The sequence below is a fragment of the Hippocampus zosterae genome, chromosome 13 (genome assembly GCF_025434085.1).
Source record: "Hippocampus zosterae strain Florida chromosome 13, ASM2543408v3, whole genome shotgun sequence".
Lineage (NCBI taxonomy): Eukaryota > Metazoa > Chordata > Actinopteri > Syngnathiformes > Syngnathidae > Hippocampus > Hippocampus zosterae.
Genome location: NC_067463.1, coordinates 14981623 through 15009221, shown reverse-complemented (window position 1 = coordinate 15009221; position 27599 = coordinate 14981623). Strand labels below are relative to the sequence as shown.

The 27599-nt window shown below is 40.8% G+C and overlaps 1 protein-coding gene across 4 annotated transcripts in view; it reads left to right on the top strand.

Moving 5' to 3' along the window:
• Positions 1-3491: 3491 nt before the first annotated feature.
• Positions 3492-27599, top strand: part of crebbpa (CREB binding protein a) — a 42173-nt gene continuing 18065 nt past the window's right edge. For 3 of the 4 annotated variants that reach the window (XM_052084816.1, XM_052084814.1, XM_052084813.1), the window contains exons 1-10: positions 3492-4423; positions 17448-18130; positions 20544-20705; positions 21068-21323; positions 23350-23463; positions 24355-24624; positions 24795-24894; positions 25005-25142; positions 26626-26743; positions 26853-27024. In XM_052084816.1, coding sequence (XP_051940776.1) covers positions 4336-4423; positions 17448-18130; positions 20544-20705; positions 21068-21323; positions 23350-23463; positions 24355-24624; positions 24795-24894; positions 25005-25142; positions 26626-26743; positions 26853-27024 — 2101 coding nt within the window. In that variant the 5' untranslated portion in view covers positions 3492-4335. The remainder of the gene's footprint in view (positions 4424-17447; positions 18131-20543; positions 20706-21067; positions 21324-23349; positions 23464-24354; positions 24625-24794; positions 24895-25004; positions 25143-26625; positions 26744-26852; positions 27025-27599) is intronic. The other variant, XM_052084815.1, reaches the window with a different exon arrangement.

Below are 27599 nucleotides of genomic sequence, written 5' to 3'. Positions count from 1 at the left end.
TTATTTTCTGCCTGAATTTTACAAACTTAGATGTGGTTCTTGCTGTTGATTGCTGTTTTTTTCCAGCAAAGTATGAAAACAGACAATTGGTTGGTTGGTTTATTTCATTAAAAAACATTTGACTATACAGTAACATTCCACGAACAGACAAGTATGAGATTATATTCTGAAATAATGATTGCCAACTGGAAAACAAGACCCCCAAATGTGTCTCAGGCTCATGTTGGTCCAGGGTGGACATACCACAAATGACAGGGGGTCCTCGGTTTACATCTGTATGACGTTTTGAGGTTATGAATGACGTGGTCAAGGCGTCCAAGAAGCCACACTCATTTACCACCGTACTCATTTACCGGTAATTGTTTTATGTTCATAGCCTAGAAGTGATTTTATGCAAGATTTCTGCAATAATTACTTGAATAGTGTATTAGTGTAGGTTAGTAATGAGCTCTGGCATGTTCCAACTTGCATACAAATTGGGTTAGGGCTTTTACTGTCGGAGCAGAACTCTGCATCCAAGTCCGAATGGCCTTATCTGGTAAATAACATTATCTTGTCAGTCATGCACCAGAAACATTATTACGGTAAATGTATTCAAATTCAGTCACCCTCTGTACTACGCAGAGGTCACGTGCGGAACATATTAAATAAAGAAAATTTCCTAAAAAGAAGAGATCAGTGCCAAGATACAGCATATTATACCGTACAATAAGTAAAATTTTGTAGCCATATTTTCTGCTACCGTGTGTACTTCATTTTACAGGAGACCTTGTTTTTAACAGAGTCGTTGTTGTCGGGTTCATCATTAGTCTTACGGTGCTCTGAAAGGAACTTTAACCCTGGAGAACCCATGGGGTCAAATTTAGCCCCTATAAATTCTGCTACTCAAATGCTACCCTTAAATCTCAAAGCGTCAAATTTGGCCCTAATCCTAAATTAGGAATAAAGCATTGAATATTTGAAAAAAACATGTTTTGGTGTTCAGTGAACATATAGCGGTCATTTAATGTAAAATTCATAAGTTTCCAAAGAAGAAAAGGGTTCTTAAATATGTGAAATTTCAGAATGAATTTAAGGTGCATAATAATCTTTGAAGGTGAACTTAATCTGACTTTACTGGCATTTTTGAATGCACATGTCCAACAGTTAAATGTTTCAGTACCTTTTTCACACCTTGCACCAGCTCTTAAATTGAATGCCAAAATTTACAACAGGTTAAATCTATGAAACCTTCTCAGGGTGTCCACTTTCCCACCTTTCTGTGACTCTCACAATCTACATCTCTGTTGCAAACAGTTATTATATAGTTAGTTATATAGTTATTATATATATACTATATACCGGTAGTTATTCCAATCTATAAAAGTGGAGAAAAACATCTGTTTACAAATTATAGACCAATATCACTACTACCACAATTTTCAAAAATATTAGAAAAACTATTTTCTCGCAGACTTGATAGTTTTATACAAAAGCATGCGCTGTTAAGTGAGAATCAATATGGCTTCAGGGAAAAACGGACCACCTCAATGGCAGTTATGGAGTTTGTGGAAGCAATAGCCACTAATATAGACAACAAAGAATTTACTGTTGGGGTTTTCCTAGATCTAAAAAAAGCTTTTGACACAATAGATCACAGTATATTATTGAACAAACTAGAAAGATATGGCATTAGAGGTGTAGCTTATAAATGGATATAAAGTTATTTAGAAAACAGATATCAGTACGTGCAACTCAACAATAAAAAAACGAATCAACTGAAAATCACTCACGGAGTTCCTCAGGGGTCAGTGCTTGGTCCAAAACTATTCATCTTATATATAAATGATATCTGCAAAGTCTCAAAACTATTTAAATGTGTCCTATTTGCTGATGATACAACTTTCTACTGTTCTGGAATAAATCTGAAACAGCTCCTGACAACCGTAGAAAACGAATTAAACAAATTAAAAAACTGGTTCGACAGAAATAAATTGTCACTTAACCTGAAAAAATCAAAGTCAATTGTTTTTGGCACAAGACCAATCAAACACCAAGCTAAAATTATGGTAAACTCAATTGAAATAGAAAGAGCGTATGAAACCAAGTTTCTCGGATTAGTAATAGACTCAAAACTATGCTGGAAACCACATATCGATAACGTAAAAAGAAAAATAGCCAAGACCGTAGGGATCCTCTACAAAACCAAGGAAGTGCTAAATAAGAGATCTTTGTACACATTATACACTTCATTATTATTACCAAACATGACCTACTGTGTGGAAATATGGGGAAATGCCTGCCAAAACAAACACACTCCCTATTCTCAAACTACAAAAAAAGCAATTCAAATTATTAATAGATCAAAATATATGGAACCCACAAATCCACTATTTATCAAATTAAATACGATGAAATTTTATGACCTGGTTGACTTTAAAATCGCCCAATTAATGTACAAAGCACACAATAACCTGCTCTGCCAAAACGTTCAGAAGTTTTTTGAAATTCGAGAAAGCAACTATGAATTAAGAGGTACCAACTTATTCAAAAAACTCAAAACAAGAACAAACATCAAGCAAAGAAGTGTATCTAGCAAAGGTGTCAATATGTGGAATAATCTCGAAACGGACCTAAAAATGAGTAAATCGCTTGCTGATTTCAAAAACAAATTCAAAAAAATAGTACAAACAACCTACATCAATCAGAGGTAAAATGATAAATTCTAAACATTAAATATAATGATGAATCATAACTAAGTTGATAAATAGAGAAAGGTATTGAAATATCCATTATGAATACAAGAGAAAATTGACACAAGAGTGCCAGGGTGAGGATGTATATAATCCCGATACAAACCAAAAGTTGTGAAAATATCACGGTTAAGAGCATTAATGGAGACTTCTTCTTACTTTTTCTTTTCTGATTGATATAAAAATGATTTAGTAGATATAAACACATAACGGGGTAGGACTAGATAAGTTTTTTTACTTCATCCTACTCCCTTGAACATAATAACCGTGTTGAATGAAGACTGGTTTCTTTCTTTTTGCTTTTTTATCTACCTTATTTTCTGTCAAAATTTCCTGTATATGTTTTATGTTCAATAAACAAACAAACAAAACAAACAAACAAACTGTTGATGGGACTTTAAACTCTTTAGCCTCGGACAATATCCTATTTTTCAACTCCTGTCAACGTAATCATGCACTTTAGTTCCATCCTACAATTTCACCTGAAAGCTGAATGTTTGAGTAGTACTATGTTTCCAAATGACATTTTTGAACGATGCATTCTATATTAAGCCCAGCAAAAATAGTTAATGCCAGACAGAGTGACAATAGTTGCGCGTCTGTGTTTTAAATAGTTTTCTAACTATGAAGGATCCAGGTAATGACTTGGATGTTTTTTTTAACAGTGCTGCAGCGCCGCTCGTGGTCAGGCCGGGTATTGTTTCACGTATAGGGCGTGATTGCGCGGCCCCTCCCCCTTCACAGCCGATCTGGAAAAGAAAAAAACTTTTTTGTATTGAAGGAATCAACAGCCGCCATCTTGTTGTGGCTCGGAATAGGGATTTCGGTCCAACACTGGGTTTAACGTTGAAATCGTGCATGCTTGCCGCGGTGTGACAGCATCCCCTCCCCGAAAATGAAATCTTAACATCGACTCGGAGACATTTTGTGCGGAAAAAAGGGGAAATTGGATCGGTGGTCGTCGGACAGAAACGCTCGGTATATCCGATTTCCCCTTCAGAGTGCGGCGATTGAGCTCTGTCGCCGTTCGGGAGCAGCATTGTTTACCGTGCGCAAGCTGGTATCGGACCGTGGCTCTCGAAGTGAATTGCAAAATTTCTACATTTTCGTGCAGGCGTGCATTTTTGTGGTGCTTCTGGCTTTTTTTTGCATGAAGAAATTTGACGTCACGCAAAATGGGTACTTTGAACAACTAGAATTTACGACCTTTTCATCGGAATGCAGCAGTTCACTTGATTTCATTGAATCGACGTATTTAAGTTCGATGTTTTCATGGGGAATCTTTTAATTGGGGTTATTTAATGCTAATAATGTGGGTGTTGGGTGTTGGATTATCATGGGGTGAATGGCGGTGGCGGAGCGGGGCGCTATTGCATCTCTTTTGAAGACACCGACTCGCAGAGTACGGAGGAGCTAACTAACGCTAGCTTGTTAACTTAGCTGATAGCTGGCGTCCACGCTAGCTGTTAGTCAGTTAGCTAACGTTAGCTGGCTGTCAACTCGCTAATGTGCTAGCCGGAAAGCCTTGCGCTCGAGCGGCCAACTTGCTTGTCACACAAGAACTGAGCTTCTCGTCGAAACTGACCAGTGAGAGAAGTTAACCATGGCTGAAAATCTGCTGGACGTCGGACCTCCGAGCTCAAAGCGGCCGAAACTGAATTCACCTGCCCTGTCAGCGTCGGATGGACCAGGTAAAGGCCTCACAAACGTTCCTGTTGAAATACCATGACCGTTATTAAGTGCTTGGAACGACTGTCTTTTGATCGCACTGTCAACACGCTTGCGGCTTGGGTTAAATGATGACAGGCCGTGCATGTGTACTGGAATGCTTGATAGTAACGCTCACGACTGGCATTTGCACCATTTACGAATGAATACCTGGCGACAATTTAATTGCAGATGTTTCGTATGGGTGTTGTCTTTGCATAACCACCTGCAGTTCACACAGTGTAATGGCTCGTAGCTGTGAGCATTTCAGCTCTGAAGGCAAAAATATATAAACGCAAGACGCGGTTTTGTTAACAATTTTCATGAACTGAAACCCATGTTCACAAATGTCCAATTACTCTCCAAGAATGTTCACAAATCTAGCAGAATCTGTGTAGGGTACTTATCCCTTGGTGAAATAAGTTTGACTGTGTTGTGGAGATCCCGGGGCATGAGAAAATCTGCCAGTGTCCATTATTTTCCTCATGCAGTGGAACATGCTTATTGCACAGGTATGCCTTTGGCTACTCATCATAAAGGTTCATTGTAAAATGTTGCCGGTTTTTGTTTATTTGAGAGAATTATCCCTTCCTTGTGTGTGTCTGTGTGTGTGTGTGTGAGAGAGAGAGAAAAGTCTTTGGTTTTTGAGTTAAGATTTTGACAAATGAAGGCAATACTAGAGTAGTGTGTGTGTTGTGTTGTCCAATGTAATTTAGAATAATTCAGAATTGCTGAAAACTGATGACAACAGTGAATGGGGCATAATGTTTATACACCTTAAATCGGTGTTTCCCAGCCTTTTATTGAGGCAAGGCACATATTTTACATGAGAATAACTCTGTGGCACACCACCAAACAAATGTTACAAAAAAATGGATACATGTACCTTCTGACATTGAATGGAAGAGCAATTATAATCCCTGCAAAGTAAAAATAAAACTCATAAATTTCACATACCACAAGTGCTATAAACAACGTTGCCAAATTTGAATAATTAAAAAGAAAAGTAAAATACGGTTTCAAAATTCTGAAAACTCAAACTGTTACCGTAGCTCTCTATAACTGTTGGTGTGTCCGCTGAATGCGCTGAAACTATCAATCACTTCTATTCGTTAATTCCCATCTGATTCCCTAAATGTGTAAGACACGACAGGATATCGTCTGATCAGCTCCACTGTCTTGAATATACATGGGGCCAGTGCGTCTCTGTAGCTACTGTTAGATGCTGTCCTACCAGGCAAGTCCAGATTTCACTGAACATTTTTGGCTGCCGAAATGGTCTGAAAGTGCGTTTTCGCATTGTAATATACTGTCCTGTTTATTACAATGGAGTCCTCCTGAACTACTGCCATAAAACTATGGTGTATTACTATTTGTGTTTTTGAATGAGTCAATTCTTCGGGCATGGTTTGACAGTAATTTTGACTTTTTTAAAAGTTTTCAAACAAATGGAAATATTGTCAAAAAAATATCCCATCACAAAACCCCACAAGAAATTAGGAAAACGTACAGTCCTGTATTTGTATTACGTAATGCGTTCCAGACCCACCGCGTTGCATGATGTGAAAACCTGCAATATTGAAAGATACAGAAATTCTTTATGTAGTTTTACCTCTCTTCCCTCGCAAATTTAACCTAGTCAAACTTATTTAAACTTATTAAAAACACCTCTTAAATTCTTGGTAGCTGTTCACACCTTTTAGCTTACACAGTTCTTCAAACAAGAGCGTGCTTGCTTCCAACTATTTGTCATTCTCAGTTGAAGTTTACCATAAAACTGACACGTAGAAGAAGCGAATTGAACTTTATATATTTACAACCAAATCAACCAAAATTTACAACCAAATCATATAATTTCACAGAACAAAAAATGAGTGAAATGTCAATGTATAATCTAAACTGCCACAGATTGGTGAACGGAAATTCGAATCAATATGCTCTGTGGGAATGACTTTTACTGGTGATAAGTTGGGGATCTTTGCCTCATCTTATTCCTCTTAGACTCTCTTCTCTTAAAGTATACTTCAGTGCTACCCAGCATGTTGTGCCAAATGTGGTCCCACAGTGAAGGCGAAAACTCAAAATGACGCATTGCCTGCGTGTTATTCAAAACCCATACTAAAACAATAGCTTAAAAATTGACAAATACTGCCATATCATCGCTGTCCTGTGAAAAACACCTATGTCCATTATCAGTCTTTCTTTTTTTTCCTCAAATTTTTACATTAATTGCTTGTTTGAAACATGGACACCCCAATCCAAAAAAAAATGAAATGACAAAAATCGTATGTGTTGGTATATGTTTTTTTCACAGGAAAGCGATTATGAACAGGTAGAGGGGAAGGAAGCTAGTGTCTGCTTGCTCACAAAAAGTTAGGGATATTTGGCTTTCCGGTGAAATTTCAGGATGAGCTTAAAATGCATTCAAACCTTTACCGGTGAACTTAATGCAACCTTCTCTAAGCCTTTGAATGCACATGTCCAACTGCTATATGTTTCAGTACTTTTTACACAAGTTGGTGTTCTCTAACGAGGAGCTTAAGAGCAAAATTCACAACCTCGAAATGTCCGGGTTCAATTAGAGCATCTGTTGAAACAGACGTCCTCATCATACTGTTCACATTTTGACTTCATGAGAGCAAGACGGCACCTAACAGTGGATCAACAGCATCTTGCCATTTTTATACTTCAAACAGTAACATTCTCAGATGGAAATGGTAACTGAGTTTAGAGTGTAATCAGCAGGTTTCATTAGAGATGCAGAGAGACTGGAAGAGTCACAGAAAGACATAGAAGTGGACGTCCTTTGACTATGTCCCATGCTGATGACCGCTTCATTTTGAACAATACCCTGGGAAACTGGATGATGTCACTTAACTCCAGGCACGTTTACGGGAGGCACCCAAGAGTCGCGTCAGGCCATTCGAAACCATTTACATCAGCGTGGTCTGCGTGCTATATGACCTACAAAGGTACCTGACCACACCACTGGCATCATTGTTTTGCATGGGCGAGGGAGCATTTACGCTGGATGAAGGACCAGTGGGCCTCGGCGCTGTTCTCTGATTGAAGTCGATTCATGTTGAGCAGACATGATGGCTGGCAACGATGTTGGAGACGCCAAGTGGCGCGCTATGCATCAGCCACTGTTGTCACCAGACGAGCTTTTGGCGGTGGCGGTGTTACAGTGTGGGCAGGTGTGTCCAGTTGCTACAGAACTGCCCTACATTTTGTAAATGGTACAGCAACAAGCCCATACGACCTGAATAACATAATTAATCCAGTGATTGTGCCCCTACATGAACAACACGGTCCTAATTTCATCTTCATGGACAACAACGCTCCAGCTCATCGCAGTCACATCATCAGGGAACAGCTGTTGGAGACTGGGGTACCTCAAATCGAATGGCCTGAACTTTCTCCCGACCTGAATCATACTAAAAGCTTGTGGAATCAGTTGAGTCGCCGTTTAGAGCAGACATGTCCAGCTCCGGGCCTGGAGGGCCACTGTCCTGCCTGTTTTCCAGCTCTCCCGCCTGCAACACTCCTGATTCAGATGAGCAGCTCATTAGCCAGCTATGAAGCAGCATTAGAACGATCCTGATGATTTGAATCAAGTGTGTTGCTCCTGGGAAAACAGGCAGGACAGCGGCCCTTGACGACCGACTTTGGACTCCCCTGGTTTAGAGGCTCAAAACTCGGCACCAAAGAACCTCAATCACCTGAGGGCTGCCCATCAAGAAGAGTGGGATGCCATGCCTCAGCAGATAAGTCGACTTGTGAACAGCATGAGATGTTGTCGAGCTGTAATTGATGCTCAAGGGCACATGACGTGTTATTGAGACATTGACAATTTTTGTTGTGGTGTACCAGCTGTGTGGTTTTTGTGAGTAAGGGTGTTCAGTACCATATGCATGCCTGACCAGTAGTTCATAATGCCCATTTGGAAAGAATAAGTGTGTGTGCACTCTTAACTCATTGAATACCACCCCCTTTCACTGGAGCAACCCCCTCAATCCCTCACATTTTACTGAATTTTGACTGATTTGCATGGCCCACAGAATTTTCTGTTCTATGGCTATATATACATCCAACCTGTCAAAAGAAAGGTGAGACTCTGTTTGTTTCTAGCTTTTTCCGTTCATTGGCAATCAGGATTAGAAAACTGCTAAGTTTTATGGAAAAGGCCGATTTTCTGCAGAAATCCAGAGAAAATGAGCTTTTTGTAAAAGCATGCATTTCAATTATCATTTCAAGTTTTACACTATTTTTTGCTTTTGTGACAGCTCAAATACCTCAATAATGTGTTCCTCCTACAAAAGAGCATTACGAAGAATGTTTTTGTAGCAAAATAATTTATTTGCACACAACAAAACTATTGAACTATGAACAATATTGCAGCTCTGGAGAAGATGGTTTTTGGCTTCCATCCAGTTTGTCACCACATCGATTCATCCCATCACGTCCAGATGCACGACCTATAAATTATAGAAACATAAAAAGTTGCAAATATATGTTGCTGCAGACTGAGGTGCAATAATTTTATTTACCTTTCTTTCCACCACCAAAGCGAGGAGTCGTCATCTTTTGGCTTCTGGTTGGACAATCTGTAATTTATGCTATGCGGGCTGTGTGTAGCACGCCATGTTTGTGCAGGCCGACGTTCGTTTGACGGGCACCGCTTTCGATTAGTGACCGAAGCGTCATTTTCTCTTCCACACAAACACCATCTCCTTTGTTGTTTTGTTTCGAGGACGCTCTTATACCGGAAAAAATCATTTTTAGTTAGTTATTTCCTTTTCTCCACCGTTGCTAGTTGCTAATGTCCCAATCCACTATCCACATACACCCCTCCTTCACTGTACTCCCTTTCTACTCCTTCTGCGGCGTGATCCTGGTTAATTTTTGCAAAACTGCCACCCGATGGAATTTTTTTTGCTATTTAACATTGCCGTCAAGCCTAATCCTGTGGTGAGAAGTTGCATCAGACTCTCTTGCCCCCTCCCCCATGAAAACACGTGATTGACGTATTAATACGTCATGGGGAGGGAGCGGCTATGGGCTAATTGACGTATTTATACGTCGAAGGGTGTAAATGAGCTAACTGACGTCCAGTTTTTTTCACCCCCACCCAAGCCGTCTTTTGATAAGTGTTGCCTAACAAAGAGCAAATTGTGTTCTGTTTTGAGGCTGTTGATGTTGTTGAACAATAATTTGAATTTGGACTGGGCCATAATTTAACAGTATTATGTATAGCAATTGACAAGTGATCAATACCAATATAAAATGCCTTTGATAAAAATGTTCGATAGAAATAAATCGGGACGCAAACCCCGACCTGGGCATTGCGCGTGCTGTAGGCGGTGCTCAGCTAACTCCAAACACAAGAATTAGCAAAAGCAATGAGGAAGAAGCAGCGAAGCAAACGAAGAAGTGCGCCTACTCGGGTCGAAAAAGAATGTGGCCCAGCTATGTAAAAATACGTGACCAGTCGGCTCAGTACAACTCTTGTAATAAGCCGATATTGGGCATAGTAACATGACTCAACACCTTCAGATGGATATGTAGTGTAGAAGTTAAGCGTTTCCTTTGAGATGCTATAGCACCAGTGTTAGCCATGCCCGACCCTCGGCGTCGCAATCAGGCAAGTAAAATGTAAATGGACCATGGCAATCATGAACTTGCAAAAAAGATGAATTAATCTTAACATAGGGTGGCCCGGTAGTCCAGTGGTTAGCACGTCGGCTTCACAGTGCAGAGGTACCGGGTTCGATTCCAGCTCCGGCCTCCCTGTGTGGAGTTTGCATGTTCTCCCCGGGCCTGCGTGGGTTTTCTCCGGGTGCTCCGGTTTCCTCCCACATTCCAAAAATATGCATGGCAGGCTGATTGAACACTCTAAATTGTCCCTAGGTGTGAGTGTGAGCGTGGATGGTTGTTCGTCTATGTGTGCCCTGCGATTGGCTGGCAACCGATTCAGGGTGTCCCCCGCCTACTGCCCGGTGACGGCTGGGATGGGCTCCAGCACCCCCCGCGACCCTAGTGAGGATCAAGCGGTACGGAAGATGAATGAATGAATGAATAATCTTAACATAATTAGTGAACACTAATGCATGCATGGCATGGGAGTATTAGTTGACTACACTTGTGTTTTTTATAACTTTATTTTTCCATTTTCACACTTGACAAAATATAACATTCAATAACTACGTGTTTGTACACAGGACAAAACTATAGATATTAAAGTTCAAATGGTTCATGACACATCCTTCTGCGTCAACAGCCCGTTCTAAAGAGAGTCCACTTAGCGCATCAATCACGTCTTTCCATCTGAGAGCAAAGACATCCATTGTCATTCGAACCTATGAGTTCATCCATTCCAGGATGTAAACCTGTCTCAGCCTCTGTCTCCAATGTGTTATTGTTGGTGCAGTATCAGGCCTCCAGTTCAGTTATTTTCTTGGCAATCAATAAGAAGATAATTCATATAATGTACCTCTGTCTTGAGTTATGTCTATCCTTTTTCATATCTCCAAGTAAATAGACCACAGGATCCAAACGAACATTTACCTTAACAATATTTTCAAATTCTACATTAACACTTTCCCCCCCAAAATCTGTTTTTGGACAGTCCCAATACGTATGTATATTGTCACCAATTCCTCCACAGTTCCTCCAGGCCTATCACTTAACAGTGTGTTTACAAATCTAAATGTTGTCAAAATGCACATATGCATGCATAAAAATGTATACAGTATTTGCAAGAGCATTTCTTTGGATATTTTTATGCATTTAGAAAAAACTAAACAAAACATGTGTCAAAGGGATTCTAAACCAAAAGTGAAAACTTAACCAAAATTAATTTGATCTTCCAAAGACACCTCAGACTTAGTCTGAACCGTGTCCGGTCACCTACATCAGTGGGGTAAAGAGGTGTGAGCAATCATCTCCATGGGAAAACACACATCCAGTGTTAACAAAATGATATTACACCAAAATGTAAGAAAGGTCCAAGGAGTACCACTCATAGCAAGATAAAAAAGAAAAAGTCAAACGCCATTTGTAGCCGACCTCCATCTGGACTTTAGATGTGCTTATGAATTTACATTTTTAGTTACATTTATCATTGCAGCACTTATTTAACGTTGCTTGCTGTCTTTCGGAACTTACATGATGCCCTGCAACAACTACCTGGTCCGACACTTGCAGTCCAACTTAGGCTTGAGACTACCTTGAAGCTTTGAGATGACTCAGCCCTCCCTGAGAAAAAATTCGTTGAGGTCTACTGATGACATCGCCCAATCCCTCTTCCTCTTTATGTTGCTCTGCCATCCTTAGTATGTGTAACAAATGCCATGCACTTACTCAGCCACTTGAAGCAATACTAGAAGTCGTTTCAGATGACATTTTGCTGAAAAAAATTGGAGGTATACTTGCATCCTACGGTCTCTCTGAGGCACCGGAGAAATGCACACGCTTCGAGCTTAGGCCTTTGCATCCTATTAGTAAACCTCTATATGGTACTAAATTATATATGCTGTACCTTGAAGCAATTCTTTTGTGGCAAAGAAAATATAAACACAAAATTAGCTCCTCCAACCCTCAGTATTTCGAAAACACACAACTTTTTCCCCATGTTGTTGTCCTGGGTCTTTATGCCAAAGCTGAAGTAAAAGAGACTAAATATATAACTTTGAATTTATTTTAAGTGTTATAAATAGCAATTGGCACTGATCTGGTGGAATGCTCCAAATAATATAAATATATATCAAATATGACATACACATTGAGCTATGTTTATTTCAATATTAATTTGAGAAAAATCTGATGTTTTTTTTTACCTTAATGCATTGCCGACATACTGGACGAGGGACTCTGAATCGGCACTTAATAAATACTTATCAACCAAAAAAGCATGATCAGGACATCCCCAGTTTTCGTGCATGTTTCGGCATTCAAAAAGGGCATTCTTAGCGGAGAAATAAATGACTAAACAATAGCAGTAATAGTCGTAGTAGTAATAATTTTCACAAAAAAACAATTGGGGCCTCGCAGTGGTTAATGCTCAAGCCAAAATAATAAATAATTTATGCTGTATTTACAGACTTTTAAAAGTCTGTCATATGAATACTTTATTCTTTACACATTTAATAGCAGTCTCTTTAGTTTGTAATGTGTAGGCAGGGATTAAATTTAGATTTTATATGCACATGTGAAAAGGGTTCAAAAATGTCTTTCTTTATAAATCTAGTTCAATCTTAAAGTGCATTACTATATTTTTTTAATACGAATTGTTCCAATTTTCTGCCTTTATACAATCAGTGGGAGCAGTTGCAATGCATGTATGTGAATGCTAAAAGTAAATTGCACATTTGTCTAAGGAAATCTAAGGTGCTTCATGACATTTGTAAAATATATACTCATTAAATTTCAACATTGTCCTGATGTTGTTGTGCTTCTTTAAACCAAAATAAAGGAAAGACATTATTTTCAGAGGTTGCCACACTTTACTATTGCTGTTTGGCTGAGACTATAATATGCGAGTCTGTTGAGTGAGGCTGCAGAGTCGAGGAAACTTTTTTTTTCCCACCCTCTGTCGGCAGGTTGCACATGCTGCAACATCATCTTTTTGTTTGAACGATTGAAGATTAGGTTATTCCATGAAATGGTAAAACTGACTTTCTGGGAATGTACACTGTTGCTGTGTACATTGTAATGTAGTGCGATGTGTTGTTAACATCCATGGTCTTCAGCAGAGCACCATAAAATGCTTATTTTGGGAAGCCGCTACTCTGAAGCAGTATTGTTGATGCAGTAAGTTCCATTAACCTGCATTCCTTGCTCATACAATTTAAGCGTACTGAAATAATACTCTCTTGAAGTGCATTCATTACGGTAGCCCATAACGTCTTGGGGCTGCTGCATCTTTTTAGCTGGCTCATTATGTCATGAGAGGGTTGGAGCGGGTTAAACACTCAAGGGAGCAAGCCCTTTACTTCAACACCACAGATCTCATGGATATCATTTGGAAATTGGAAGACTGTAGTGGTAAATCAAGTTGATATGTTTCTTTGAGGGCTATTAATAAAAAAATGAATAAAAAAGTGAGAGAAAGATGATTTATATTCAAAACAGGATGGAGAGGAACAATGTATTCAGTAAATTCACAGCATAAATGTAATCCCTTCATGGTAACTGTATGCGGACATCCAAAGTGGTCCGATTTGTCTCTATTTTGTTGCGGGCAATACCATGAGTTCCATTGTAACTGATGAGTAGAAAATGTTCTGGAGAGGAATGATCAAGTAGTTCTTTTGAGTGATTTGGGGGAAAATGAAGGGTACACTTTTCTTTCTCTTCATTTCATGGAGACGTCCATTAAAGATGATGTCAAAAATAGATACATTTATGAAAGAGGACGTCACCACATTGTAGCGCATAATAAATTAACTCAGTTTGAATTACATTTATTATCATACTGTATGCAATGTGTTAACAATATCCAGGCCAAGTGCTCGTTTAGCCTTTAAATCTTAGCTTCATGTTTGTGTTTTCTTTTGAGATGGTGTTAATACGCGATGTAAAATTGCACAGCGTAAAAATGTTTACGAAAATACCGAAACATCTACATCGCCCACCTCTATATCAAAGTCAAAATTTCGGTATTGTGACAATACTCATCAAGATAATTTATGCTAACAGAATAGAGTGCTGCGTTTTGAGTGTAAGTTTTGAGATTCACAAAATGTTTAATTGTGTCGTTTTTTAAAATTGGTTTCATTTTCTGGAAAGGAACATAAAACCTTTTCTGAAATCCTAAAACAATTTCACTAAACCTGATCTTTCTTTGAAAATTGATTAGACCATCCTTGTTCCTTCAATTTCCTGTTCATTTTGAATGCCTGTTACTATTAAAGATACTGTATATCAATTGTGAAATCACACTTGGAATGAATAATTTTGAATCTATAACATGGCAAGTGTGACAAGGATGAACATGCAAAGTTGCATAGCAAATCGGTGAAATGGAAAGAAAATGGCAATTCCCTTGTGGCTTTGAGCCAGACTACTGTCCTCCTTCTCCTCGAGCTGCATGTGGTGCTACCCAACCAAAACATTGCTTTGCATTTTTGGTTCACAGCCAAAGAGCCTCCAGGCAAGCTTTCAGAGAGCGCGTGTCTCTGTTCAGAAATGAATGCTGTGCCAGGCATCCATGTGTCTGCTGGTTTGAAAGGAAGGGCTGAGACGACCGAGTAAGCAAAAAAAGATTGATCGTCCCGTAAGCCTTTAAACAAGACCGTTTATTTAGAGAAGTTAGTAGGGTAAGTGTCCTCATTAAGTTTTGGACTCTTATGTCATTGGACGCAGCCAGTGGTGCCAGATGGGAGAGTCATTCAGAAATGATCTTGTTTCCCATTGAGTCACATAAGTATGTTCATTCATTCATTCATCTTCCGAGCCGCTTGATCCTCACTAGGGTCGCGGGGCGTGCTGGAGCCTATCCCAGCTGTCTCCGGGCAGTAGGCGGGGGACACCCTGAATCGGTTGCCAGCCAATCGCAGGGCACACAGAAACGAACAACCATTCGCACTCACACTCACACCTAGGGACAATTTAGAGTGTTCAATCAGCCTGCAACGCATGTTTTTGGAATGTGGGAGGAAACCGGAGCACCCGGAGAAAACCCACGCAGGCCCGGGGAGAACATGCAAACTCCACACAGGGAGGCCGGAGCTGGAATCGAACCCGGTACCTCTGCACTATGAAGCCGACGTGCTAACCACTGGACTACCGGGCCGCCCACATAAGTATGTTGCAAATGATAAACTAGAAAAGTGACATTAATATTTGCCCAACTAATTGGGGGTGCACATAAGTGGTGTGCATGTGCACTGAAATTTTAATTTGCATGCCAGTTAAACTCTGTCACCTTGCGCTCGATGTGTTATGCATTTTCTTCTGTTTTTTGGGAAATGTTAGGGGGGTGTAGAGAGTTAGATGGCACTACACTGAAACAACAGAATCTACAACGGTTGTCAAAATGTCGATGCGAAACCAATATGTGGTTCAAAATAGTTTGAGCTGCACCGTTACCGTAGAATATTGCATCAGCCCAGCTTTCACATTTTCTCATACTATTATAATGACTTTGATGGGTTAACCAAAAGACTTGCAGTGTAATGCTGGGTACAGATGATAATGAAATATCACATCGCCTCACGTCTTGGTACGTTTGGTCGCGGGGATTTAGAAAGCTTGTCGCGGCGAAGAGGAGGGGCTTGTGCGTGCATGTGTCACTCAAGGAGTCCTAGCATTTGGGCCTCTTATGACCCACACAGTTGGGTTTGTAAGGTCATATTGTTTAAAAAAAATAGCTTGTTTACAAATACAAAGCCAATGGTAACCTACTTGTTTATCCCCTCCACTCCCCCCACCCAAAAAAAGTATCGATAAGAGAATCGATGGAGTTGAATCATAAAAATCTCATCAATTCCCAACCCTAGCACTTGTTACCAGGTGCAACTCTTCAAAACATCATCTTCCTGCATACAGATCCTCTCCTTGAAGTAGCTATCCGTCTCCCCCGATGGCAGAAATTAGCTGCACTTCTAATAAGCATCGGTATCACTAAAAGGAGATCAGTGGGAACACCGACAGAGCGAAAGTCACTGTTAATCCCTAAGCTAATATTGTGTCATCATACATCAACAAAAGTGCTTCCGTGTACAGTACACATTTCACAGAGGTCTACCTGAAATTGCGTTTAAGCTATGAGCTATGAACAGCAAATTAATTCATTCGGTACCAGCCAATTCTGTACCAAGTCTGAAAAGACGTTTAAAAACGTCTTTTGGAGTAAATGAGTTAACAGGTTCATTATTCATGAGCTCAAGAAAGAATAATAGTAAAGCGAACAGGACCTAGTACAGCCCCCCCCCCCCCCACACACACACACACCTAACCCCGGAAATGAATCCGTTAACTCAGCCAGGAGGAATATTTTGGATGTTTGATAAATAAGTAAAATTAACATCATTAGATTAAAACTATACAGTGGTCCCTCGCTATTTCGCGGTTCGATTATCGCGGCGTCAATGTATCGCGGATTTTTTCAAACATTCATTAAAAAAAAAACTTTTTCATATACATGGAGTACAGTACTGTATATGTTGCTCTACGTGACTCGCTGATGTTTTGCAGCTTCTAGCGGACCGTTTGTGGACTTGAAAACAATAAATTGGATGTTTATTGGTCGCTACTTCTCGGATTTTCGTTTATCGTGGGTGGTTTTAGTCCCCATTAACTGCAATAAACGAGGGATTAATGTTTTGCATATTTTGGATATGTATTTGCGTTTGTTTGCTCATTTTGGAAACGTAAAGAGCTCAGTAATGAGATTGAAATAATAATAGGTTTTAAAACAGTATCAGTAGTTTTTTTGCTATGGGACAGGCCTGTTCAATTTCATTAAATAGAACAAAAAGTGAAGATTAATTTACATGAAAATGTAATATTAGAATGAAAAGAAGCAGAGAGAAGAATAAATCTTATTCTTTTTGCCTCTTAACCGAAAATATTAACTTAAAATACTTTAAAAATTGCAATTCAATATTTTCCTGAAATGGTTCAGCCCTGATATATGCTCAAGAAAATGTTGATCCTGAAAGCAAATTTCTCATTTTTTTGCGGGGTATACTCATTTATGCCGAGCATTATAAATGCATGACAGTTTTTTTTCCAAGTCTTGTTGAGGTGTGGTGATTATTAGTATGTAATAGAGTTATAAATGTGTAATGTACACTGAATGAATTACTAGTTCTCCCTGGACAGGTTGGACAGTGGCTTTCCTGATCAATGAAAAAGTTGTTTGAAAATTGCCAGTGGTATACAGATTTAGAAGAATTTGAGATCCATTAGTTGGCCTTTAAGAATGTATCTTTCTTATTCAGTTGTACCAGTGAACATCACAGATGATTCTAACAAAGTTCTCTCTTTCTATTTCTATTGAAGATCTTGGATCACTGTCTTGGGATGATTTAGAAAATGACCTTCCAGATGAGTTAATTCCCAATGGCGGCGACCTGAGCCTAATGGGCGGGATGCCTACAAATGGAGGAACAGCACCTGGGTCTGGTGGTACTGTGGTCCCTGATGCCGCTGCAAAACACAAGCAGCTCTCAGAGCTTCTACGAGCTGGTAGCACATCCACGATGACAGGTGTAGGGCTGAGCTCTGGTAGCCCTCAACCTGGAAGCATGGGGCCACAGCTTGGGACACCTTTGGGTAAGAGCCCACTAGGCCAAGGCTCACCCAACAATCACCCATCTCCTCAAGCCCCAAAACCTGGAACACCATCGGGAGTAGCAGGGCAGAACAACAACAATGCTTCAACAATGAGTCTGAACAACTCCGGCTTCAATCAGGCCTTGATGAATAATAGCCAGGGTCATTCTGGGCTGTTGGCGCAGGGTGGTCAGCCCCAACCTGGGCAGGTCATGAACGGGGGACTTGGGCCTGGTGCCGGAAGAGGGCGTGGAGCAGGTGTGGTTGGCATGCAGTACCAGGGACAATCGATGCAAGGAGTTGCATCTGGAGTGAGCAGTGCTCTGGCAGACACTCTCACCCAGGGAGGACAGCAGATGGGTGCACATGCTACGCTCAGTGCAGCACAGCAAGCAAGCAACATTAACAAGGTGAGTTGCACCCCTTGCCTTCTTCACAATCATTTGAATGATTTTCTGGGTGTTTTAATACAATTTCTAAAGAGTTTATCCAGGGTTGACACTGACCAAGCATTTATTTCACACATAGGAACGCTTTAATGCTCGACCACGTAGTATATTGTGGTCCTTTAATTGTGCGTTGTGGTCTGCCCTGTAGCTCGATTTAACGTTTTTTTGAGGAGCAGTAAAAAAAAAAAAAAAGAGTAAATAACTTCATTTGAGGAGCAACTTGCTCATTTTGAAGAATGTTTTTTTCTTAGTGGCACATGTGGCATTATAAATACTGTTAAGTGCTGTTATCTTCTTCTATATATATATTGCGCGTCGTCCCGCACGCGGTCTGTCCTTCCGTCTGTCCCTTTTCAAAACGTACCTACTTCACCGCGCCGCTGCGCGCCGCCACTGCGCCGCTCAGGCAGTGGCTCACTACGATCGCGCGGGCATCTTAGCGAAAAAATGTTGTCTACCCACAAGCATTGCAATAAAATTGTCAGTTATTTAGTAGAGCTAAACATCTCTTTATTTTCACGATAAGCAATGAAGATGAACAAAAAGTTGAACCAAGCAACAACACTTTTGTGGGCCAAAGGCCCACTTTACCAGCCTTCCGCAGGAACTAGCTGATGAGCCGCCCGGAGGGCGGCGAACCAGCTAGTAATATTTATAAGACCGGTTGGGTCTTGAACTATCAAGGGAAGAGAAGCTTAAACCCTGGAACGCATTTATTGTGTGTGTGAAGCGAAAGAGGGTGAATCACTCCTGGAAAACCATGTAACAGGCAGGTGCTTGTAATGTAATGCTTTGTAATACACTGAACCTTTGTGTTTCAAACACAGGGAAGTAGCCCTGAACTGGTTGCCAGCCAATCATATATAGGCGAGCAACCATTCGTCCCATACACTCACACCTAGGGACAATTTACAATACAATACAATACAATACATGCTGATTTATATCGCGCTTTCACAACAGCGGCAGCTGTAACAAAGCGCTTAACAAAACAGTTAACATAAAGTAAAATAATAAACACAGCACGTAACATAAAACACGGACAGTCGTACAGTCCTAACCACTTTTCCGTCACACGCTTTGTTGTTTGAAGCAGTTTGAGATGAAAGACGAGAGAATCAAAGTGTCCTTTAACCAGTGGATCAGAGACGTCATGCTCAAAATGTGCACACGTCGGCTACAAGCTAAGTTTCAAAGTCAACAAGAAGCTGTCTCATCCATTGATGAAAAAAGATTTTGTTTCACTTCTCCTGTCCCATGGAAATCCATCTCAATTCCAAGTGGCGACTCTCGGTTCCAAATACACATCGGCTCTCTGCGCTAACGCTCCTCTCTCCTCATCCTCAACTTCAGCAGCCATCCATCCAGCCGCACCAATGCCGACTGTCCAACAGCGCCGACATCTCCACTGAACAAAATGGGGTCGTGAAAAATGCTGCCCATTACAGGCGCAAAAAACACAAGCGCCCCAGGTCTGTCCAGCACCGACAGTCAATGGCGCCGACATTCCTCCCAATCAAAATCTGTGCTGGTACAGGCGTACTGCTGAGAAGGCGCAGCCACTAAGCACAGATACTTCTCCTTTGACGAATGTCGTGGCTGAAAACAGTCCATATCAGGTCCACACGATGAAACGACAAACGGCATGTGACAAAACAAAAGACAAAAACACCAAAAAAGAACAAAAAAGCAAGGTTCTTGAAGAGCACTTGCCGAAGGCTGCCTACTTGGGCGACATCTTGCAAAAAAGAAAAAAAAAAAATTTAGAGTGTTCCGTTAACCTGCCATGCATGCGTTTGGAATGAGGGAGGAAACCGGAGAACCTCGAGAAAACCCACAGCCAAGGGGAGAACATGCTAACTCCACACAGGAACGCCGCAGCCGGAATCAACCACTGCACCTCTGTACTGTGAGGCGGACGTTTTAGCCAGTCGATCACCATGCCAACTTCAATGTTTTCTTTTTCTTTAACCATATTGTACTCAAATGCAGTCAACAGCCTGAGGCAGAACAATTATGCCTCCAATTTCAACCAAATGGCTTTGTTTCCGCAAAGCGCTTTGTGCCTCATAAACGCATATTCGCAGTTTAGATTTGGAGTGTATTTGTTTGGGCACAAAATACGAACTTTGACTTGCAAATTGCGTTGCAAATCCGTTTTTATTTTGGGGCCTGTAATGGGATGAGGTGAAATGCACAGCCATTGGGGAATTCATCATGAGTGCAAGTCCTGCCCGCAACTAATGCAGAGCTGTTTTGCTGCTCGTGCATCCATGGTAGTTTAAGTAGAGCAATGTAATCACAGTCTTGCTGTTGGTGAAGTTACTGCTGCAAAATCCAGTTGTATTAATAGCATTTTTTCCTGTCTTTTCAGATGGGCTTGGGTAGCAATGGGGGTCAATTTGTGACTCAGTCCTATGGACAGAGTGCTGCAGGCCCCGGCCAACAGCTACAAAACAAGTCCAACCTTGCCAACAGTATACCACCTTTCCCAAATGAACTCAAGGCGGCAGCTGTCAACAGTGTGCCAAACATGGTTTGTGCCTGTCACATATTGTCTCGTAACATTTCTATAAAATGGTAGAGAAATAATTGATTGTTAGATGCATTGTGGTGTAGAAGTACACTCTTTGAACTCAGTATCAATTTAATTTAATGTTGTGAAATGGACTGTATTGTAGTGTCAAGTACAGACATTCAAACTTTTTTCCATTGTATTTCAAATTATTAATCAAATAACTGCCGCCATCCAAAACCTCCTACGTCAGTTTGGTAAATGTAATATTTTTCCTCACAAATCTACATGAGTAATTAGTTCACGTTTGCAGAGCCAGCTTGCCAAAAGGCGATATAGGCAAATCTATCTATCTATCTATCTTGTCCTTTTCGCCCATGCAGCAGCCACAGCAACAGGCAGCAATGTTGCCACTGGCCGGCGGTGGAGGTGTGGCAGTGCCTTCAGCAGGTCCGACAGCCGACCCAGAGAAGCGCAAGCTAATCCAGCAGCAGCTGGTCCTGCTGCTGCATGCACATAAGTGCCAGCGAAGGGAGCAGGCCAATGGGGAGGTGCGGGCCTGTGCCCTACCTCACTGTCGGACCATGAAGAACGTCCTCAACCACATGACCCACTGCCAAGCTGGGAAGTCATGCCAGGGTACGTTAGGAGTATTTAGGACTAGTGGGGTATTTTAAGCAGTTTTTGGTCAATTACCAATGTCAATCTATGGTACACATAAGCCGTGCTCAGGTTCTCATACATAGCGGATGAAAACGGTAATCTGCTCACCAGATTCAATTGCCGCAGCATGCATTTGCTTTCCAAGTAAAGTGCACCTTCGTCACGGTGGATGGGGCAGCCTACAATCGAAAAGTCAAGTCAGCAGCCACAATGGTTGCTTCCTATGGTTAACTTCAGAATAAAAGACAAGGCAATGATGTCCAGGTATACTTATGAGGATTTTTTTATGTTGGCATCACAGTGCCTTGCATAGTATTGACAACTGTTTGACAACTATTTTTATTTTTTTACAAATTCCAGACATTAAAAAATGCATTTATTAAAAACAGAAAAAATGTAAATAAAATTTTAAGACATAGGTGGACGTTTTTTTTATTGCACAAAATGAACCAGCCTGTGATGGCCAAGCGGGCGTGTCACGACTAATTGACAAGTTGAGTCGGGTGTGTCTTAACCTCCATGGCAGAGGCTCCGTCGAACCCCTGAGACCAATTCACCGAACCCCTAGGGTTCGATGGAACCCAGGTTAGGAACCACAGGACTAGACGGTCTTCTCAGTCACATTTCATTTTGGCTTCGACGGTTTATCAAAATATGTGGTGACAAAAAGGACCAAAACCGGTCTATGGTCCAAAAGAGATTGGGCACCGGACACTGCCCAAAAGAACTGTGCTAAATCAGCTAGCGATCTCAAATGACATCGTATAAAAAGTCAGGGGTGGACAATTCGTTTTTTTAAGTGCCATGTGAAAAAGAGAAACGGTTGCCGAGGGCTTCACCGACATGACATGCTTAACTCAGTTGTTAAATAATATTTTTTTTATAATTGCATTGCCACTTGTCTAGCCCTTGTATAGCTTTTTGTAATCAGAAAGTAAAAATAAAAGCTGGTGAAAAATAATAATTCATCTCGCCATAAAGTATATCCACATATCAACACTAAATCTCTATTTAATCAACAATTCACCAAAAACATGTTGTAGGAGGCAATGTTTTTGTTTCTATAGATTTAAAATTTGCTAACGTGCACAAAACTACCATTAGCCGTTCTTCGGACTCCCGAATTACTACCAGGGCAAATTTATCTTCCCTCCACTGTGCAGGATATAAGATTGTTGCTAACATGAGTTAGCACCCAAGATAAGAGAACTTTGCTCAGTGATCGCTGGTCCCTCACTTGACTCAAGCGGCCACATTTTCAGTCCTATGGTGTGACCAACCTTCTTGATGAGTTTATCGATCCTTTTTCCCCCTCTCTGGCACTGATGCTACTCTCCCAGTAAACTGAAGCAAAATAAATGGCACTTGCTACTCCAGACTTGTCGAACATCTCGAGCATGTTGCTGCACATAAGGATCTGGGCTTCTTCAGGAAATACCGTCTGCCCATTCCCTTTTTGTAAACAGCATCCATGCTGGTGCTCAATCCAGGCTGTTGTTCAATTTTACTCCCAAGTACTTTTACTGTGTCGCAATGTCATCCCCCTGATTATGAGAGGTTTAGTAGTGGCCGTAGTAGTCTTAAAGTCCATACTAACTGCAGTCAAGCAGTGAAGCTCATCCCTAGTTTCCTGACTTCTTACAACTCTTTCACTATGAGCTTGAGCTTGTGTGGTATTGGTCTGTAACCTTTGTCAAGGTACAACCACAACACAGTTTTCATCTGTCCTCATGATCTTGATGCTGTGTGACTACACTTGTGTGATCCAGGGCTGCAGGGATGTTACCTTTCTGGACAGAGGATTTTTTGTAACTGTTCTTGATGAGAAACTGTTCCTCTCCAATAGAAAAAGCTGAAAATCACCTTTCCTTCCAAACTCAAAATGAAAATTAGTTGAACTACTTGTGCTTAGTTTTAGACTCATGTCTTTCTCTTAAATGTTGTCCTCATGACTGAAATTGACTACACTTTCAGGCCTGTTCCTTGTATCATATTTTTGCAGTGGCTCACTGCGCATCGTCCAGACAGATAATCTCCCATTGGAAAAATTGCACACGGCATGACTGTCCAGTCTGCCTGCCGCTGAAGAACGCCAGTGACAAGCGGACACAGCAACGTAAGTACAAGGAATGGGCTCCTTGCATATTAAGAATTTTCATATGGTTAAATCTCTTAAGACAGACAATGAAGCAAGAAAAAACATATATACAACAAAATATATTTAACCCATTCAAATGTCTGTGTTGTTTTTATGTATTGTAGTTGTTTTGTTATCCTGTAATCTACAGAAGATATAAATAAGATAAGATGTGCTTTATTTGTCACACACTGGGGAAATTTACAGTCTACAGCAGCAAGATTGTGGGTAGAAAGAAGAGAAACAATGTCTTAAAACACCTATTGAAATGCCATGGTGTTTTTTCTTTCAGTATCAATCATTTCAAAACTGGGCGTTTCTTAAAAACTATGAAAACAATGACAATAAAACCAAACCGGTCAATGATTCTGCTAAGAGGTTCACAGCAACATTGAAGTTACTGCAGGGATTTGTGCCAAGTATTGGCTGTTTAGTACAGGTTCCAAAAAATGTCAGAAAAAAACTACCGTGACTTGTGATCCAGTAACCGCAGGGTCCACTGTTCGAATGCAATTTATAACTCCAATTTAATGAATTTGAATGTGATTGGTCGATACTGATCATATCTGTAGTTTGAGGGTGAGCACACTTGTGGAATCACATCTTTGATAGATAAAACAAACAATTGATCAGTCATTTCCTTTTCAAATGATTTTTTGAAACTAAAACTCCACTTTTCAGTGGAGTTTTACAGATTAAAATCATATTAATGGTAAAAAAAAATTAATCTTGCTCATATTTTTTTTATATCACAACTGCAGTTGAATGGTTATGTGGACTTGACCTAACACCCATTGTCATTGTCTTTCAAAATAGCCACAAGCAAAATGCATTATTTTGAATGAATGCTGCTTTGACCCTTCTCTCTAGCCATGCTGAGTTCCCCCAATACCAGCCTCCAGAATCCCATGTCTACAGGCGGAGTGGGCCAGTCTAGTGCACCTACTATCAATACCTCAACCCCCATTGATCCCAGCTCCATGCAGAGAGCATATGCAGCACTCGGGCTGCCTTATGGTAGCCAAGCCACTGGGCAGGCCCAGTCCCAGCAGGCCTCTGGTCCTGGGCCACCGACAGGTGCACCAAATGTTCAGGCCCAGCAACAGCTTCCCCAACAGATGAGATCCATCAATGCACTTGGTAAAGTCAGACGGCGTTGTTTTGTCATGATTTGATCAGTCTTTCCCAGTTGTGCTGACTTGATCATTTACCGAATTACACATTCATTGAAATTTATACTTGGGTAGCCAAGTTAAACTTCTATTATGAAATCAAGACACCAAGGTGTACTCAAAACATGGTTGTTACAGGTAACCAGATGGCCCTTACAGGTGCTGCAATGGGTGTGACCACTGCAGAACAGACAAGCCTGCATACTGACTCTCTTCCCAACACACTCAACACGAACAAGTAAGTAGTTTTGCTTCTTGTTAGCAGCTGCTTGACATATTCATGAATTTGAACCCTTGTTTGGTCACATTATCAGATGTAATGTCTCAACTGGTTTCTTCCATCCTTAGTCAGCTATTGTCAGATGGATCAGCCGTCGGCTCATTGGGCAACCTTCCCACAGCAGCACCCATCTCTGCCACAGGCACCAGGAAAGCCTGGCATGAGCATGTCACACAGGACTTGCGCAATCACCTGGTACACAAACTGTAAGTGTATAGCTTTCCCAGAACGCGGCATTGCTGTGACAGTGTCATGGTCATTTTATTGTAAGTCACCAAGATACATTAGTGTTTTATTTTGTTGGTGGTTGACTTTGTTGTATGTACAAACTCCAATTTCAATGAAGTTGGGTTGTGTAAAATGTAAATAACAGAATATAATAATTTGCAAAACCTACACAGCATTAAATTATATACACAACTACGGGGCAACAAAAGACTAAGGTTTAAGATTACAGATGTGAAAAGGTTAATTGCAAACAATTGAGTGTTATGATTGGGTAATAAAGGTGCATCCCGAAAAGCTCACTTACTTTGTGAACCGCATGATCAAATAGTCTTAACAATTTAACAATGTTTCTCAATGTTAAATTGGAAGAAATTGATGGATTTCATCATCTTCGGTCCATAATACAGTATCATCAAAAATCTGAGGGTCTCTGCACATAAGCAGCAAGGCAAAAAAACAAACATTGAATAACGCCAGTGATCGTGGATCTCTCAAGCGTCACTGCATTAAAAATTGCCAGCATTGTATAAAGGATATTGCCTTGTGAACACTTCAGAAAACCATTGGCAGTTAACAGTTTGTCGCTATATCTACAAATGCAATTTAAAACTCTACGATGAAAATCAAAAGCTATTTATCAGCAACACCCAGAAACTCTTGCCGGTTTGTCTGGGGACTTATCCCAGATGGATTGACGCGAAGTAGATAAGTGTGCCTGCTCTGATGACTGCACACTACAAATTGTTTTGGGGAATCTGGGTCTCATGTACTATGGGTCATAAAACAAAAGGATGATCGATATTATTATCAACAAAAAGATCAAACCTGGAATCTGGGATGGTATGGGGGTGTGTTAGTGCCCATGGCACGGGTGACTTGCACATCTGTGAAGGCACCATTGATTTTGAAAGGCGCATACCATATGCTGCCATCTAAGTAAAGACTTTTTCAGAAATGTCTCTTATTTCAGCAAGACAATGTCAAGCCACATTCTGCATTCCTTAGAACACGGGTGTTAAGTCAAGGCCCGGGGGCCAAATCTGGCCCGCCACATTATTTGAAGTGGCCCGCGAAAGCAAATCAAGCATGTCAAGTTCCATGATGCTTGTTAAAGTCTGAACCAAAATTTCAAAATGTCATACGTAATCCACAATAACAGTCATTATTCTTGATTTCGGATATTAAAACAAGTTAGTCGGCAATTTGTTGTGAGCTTTGTAAATTTTGTCCTATGAAAATTCACATTTCTATGCTGACAATGGTTATTTACTGCTGTGATTCAACTATTTTTAAGGCTGTTGAATCTCTGCAGAAAACCTTTGCAGCTGTCCGGCAGTCCTGAAATCTAATTTTAATTAATTTGAATATGTGCTATCGGCATCTTGGGTGACCATGCATTTTTGGGCAACTGCTTGGCTGTTTTTTACACTCATTTATCTCAATTCCCATCTTCCATTACAGAGTGCAAGCCATATTTCCTACCCCAGACCCAGCAGCATTGAAGGACAGACGGATGGAGAACCTTGTTGCTTATGCAAGAAAGGTGGAGGGGGACATGTATGAATCAGCTAATAGCCGGGTAGGTGCCTAAACTAACCACCTACTTGCCCAAAACCACTTAATATTGATGTATCCTGCCTCATAATACCCAAAGTCAGGCTGATGTGAGATTGTTACCTTCTACATAGGATGAATACTACCATTTCCTTGCGGAAAAAATCTATAAGATCCAAAAAGAACTGGAAGAGAAGAGGCGCTCACGTCTACAGAAACAGATCATCAATCAGGCACCCATGGCTGCCCAGGGTGCCCAGCAACCAGGTCTCCCACAGCCCAGCCCCTTGGGCCCCAGGCCACAAAGTGAGTAGTGTAAAATGTTACAGAATCAGAATCATCTTTATTGGCCAAGTATGTAGAACACACAAGTAACTTGTCTCCGGTATAACACGCTGCATTAGTATCATTGTAAACAACAAAATCATTGAACTATTTCAGAGTGACCAGTAGCAGTATTTGTAGTACAAGAAGAGTGACTACATCAGTGACGGTTTAGGGAGTTAATGGCTAGAGGGGAGAAGCTGTTTAACTGTCTAACTGGATTTGGTGCGCATGGATCTGTAGCGTCTGCCTGAGGGGAGTAGCTGTAAAAGGTGGTGGGCAGGGTGCGGGGGATCCAGGAGGATTTTCCGTGCCCTTGTCTTGATTCTTGCAGTGTGCAAGTCCTCAAGAGTGGGTAGGGCGGTGCCAATGATTTTTTTCTGTCGTCCTAACTGTCCGTTGAAGTCGGATTTTGTCCTTTTTTGTGGCGCATTGCCAAGTGTACAGATTTGGCCATATATTGTTACGAGCAGTTCCCATCTGCTGTTCCACCGAGGTTGAAATTGTTCCGGAAATGATGATACGACATGCGCAGCATGCACATATTGCATTGTCCG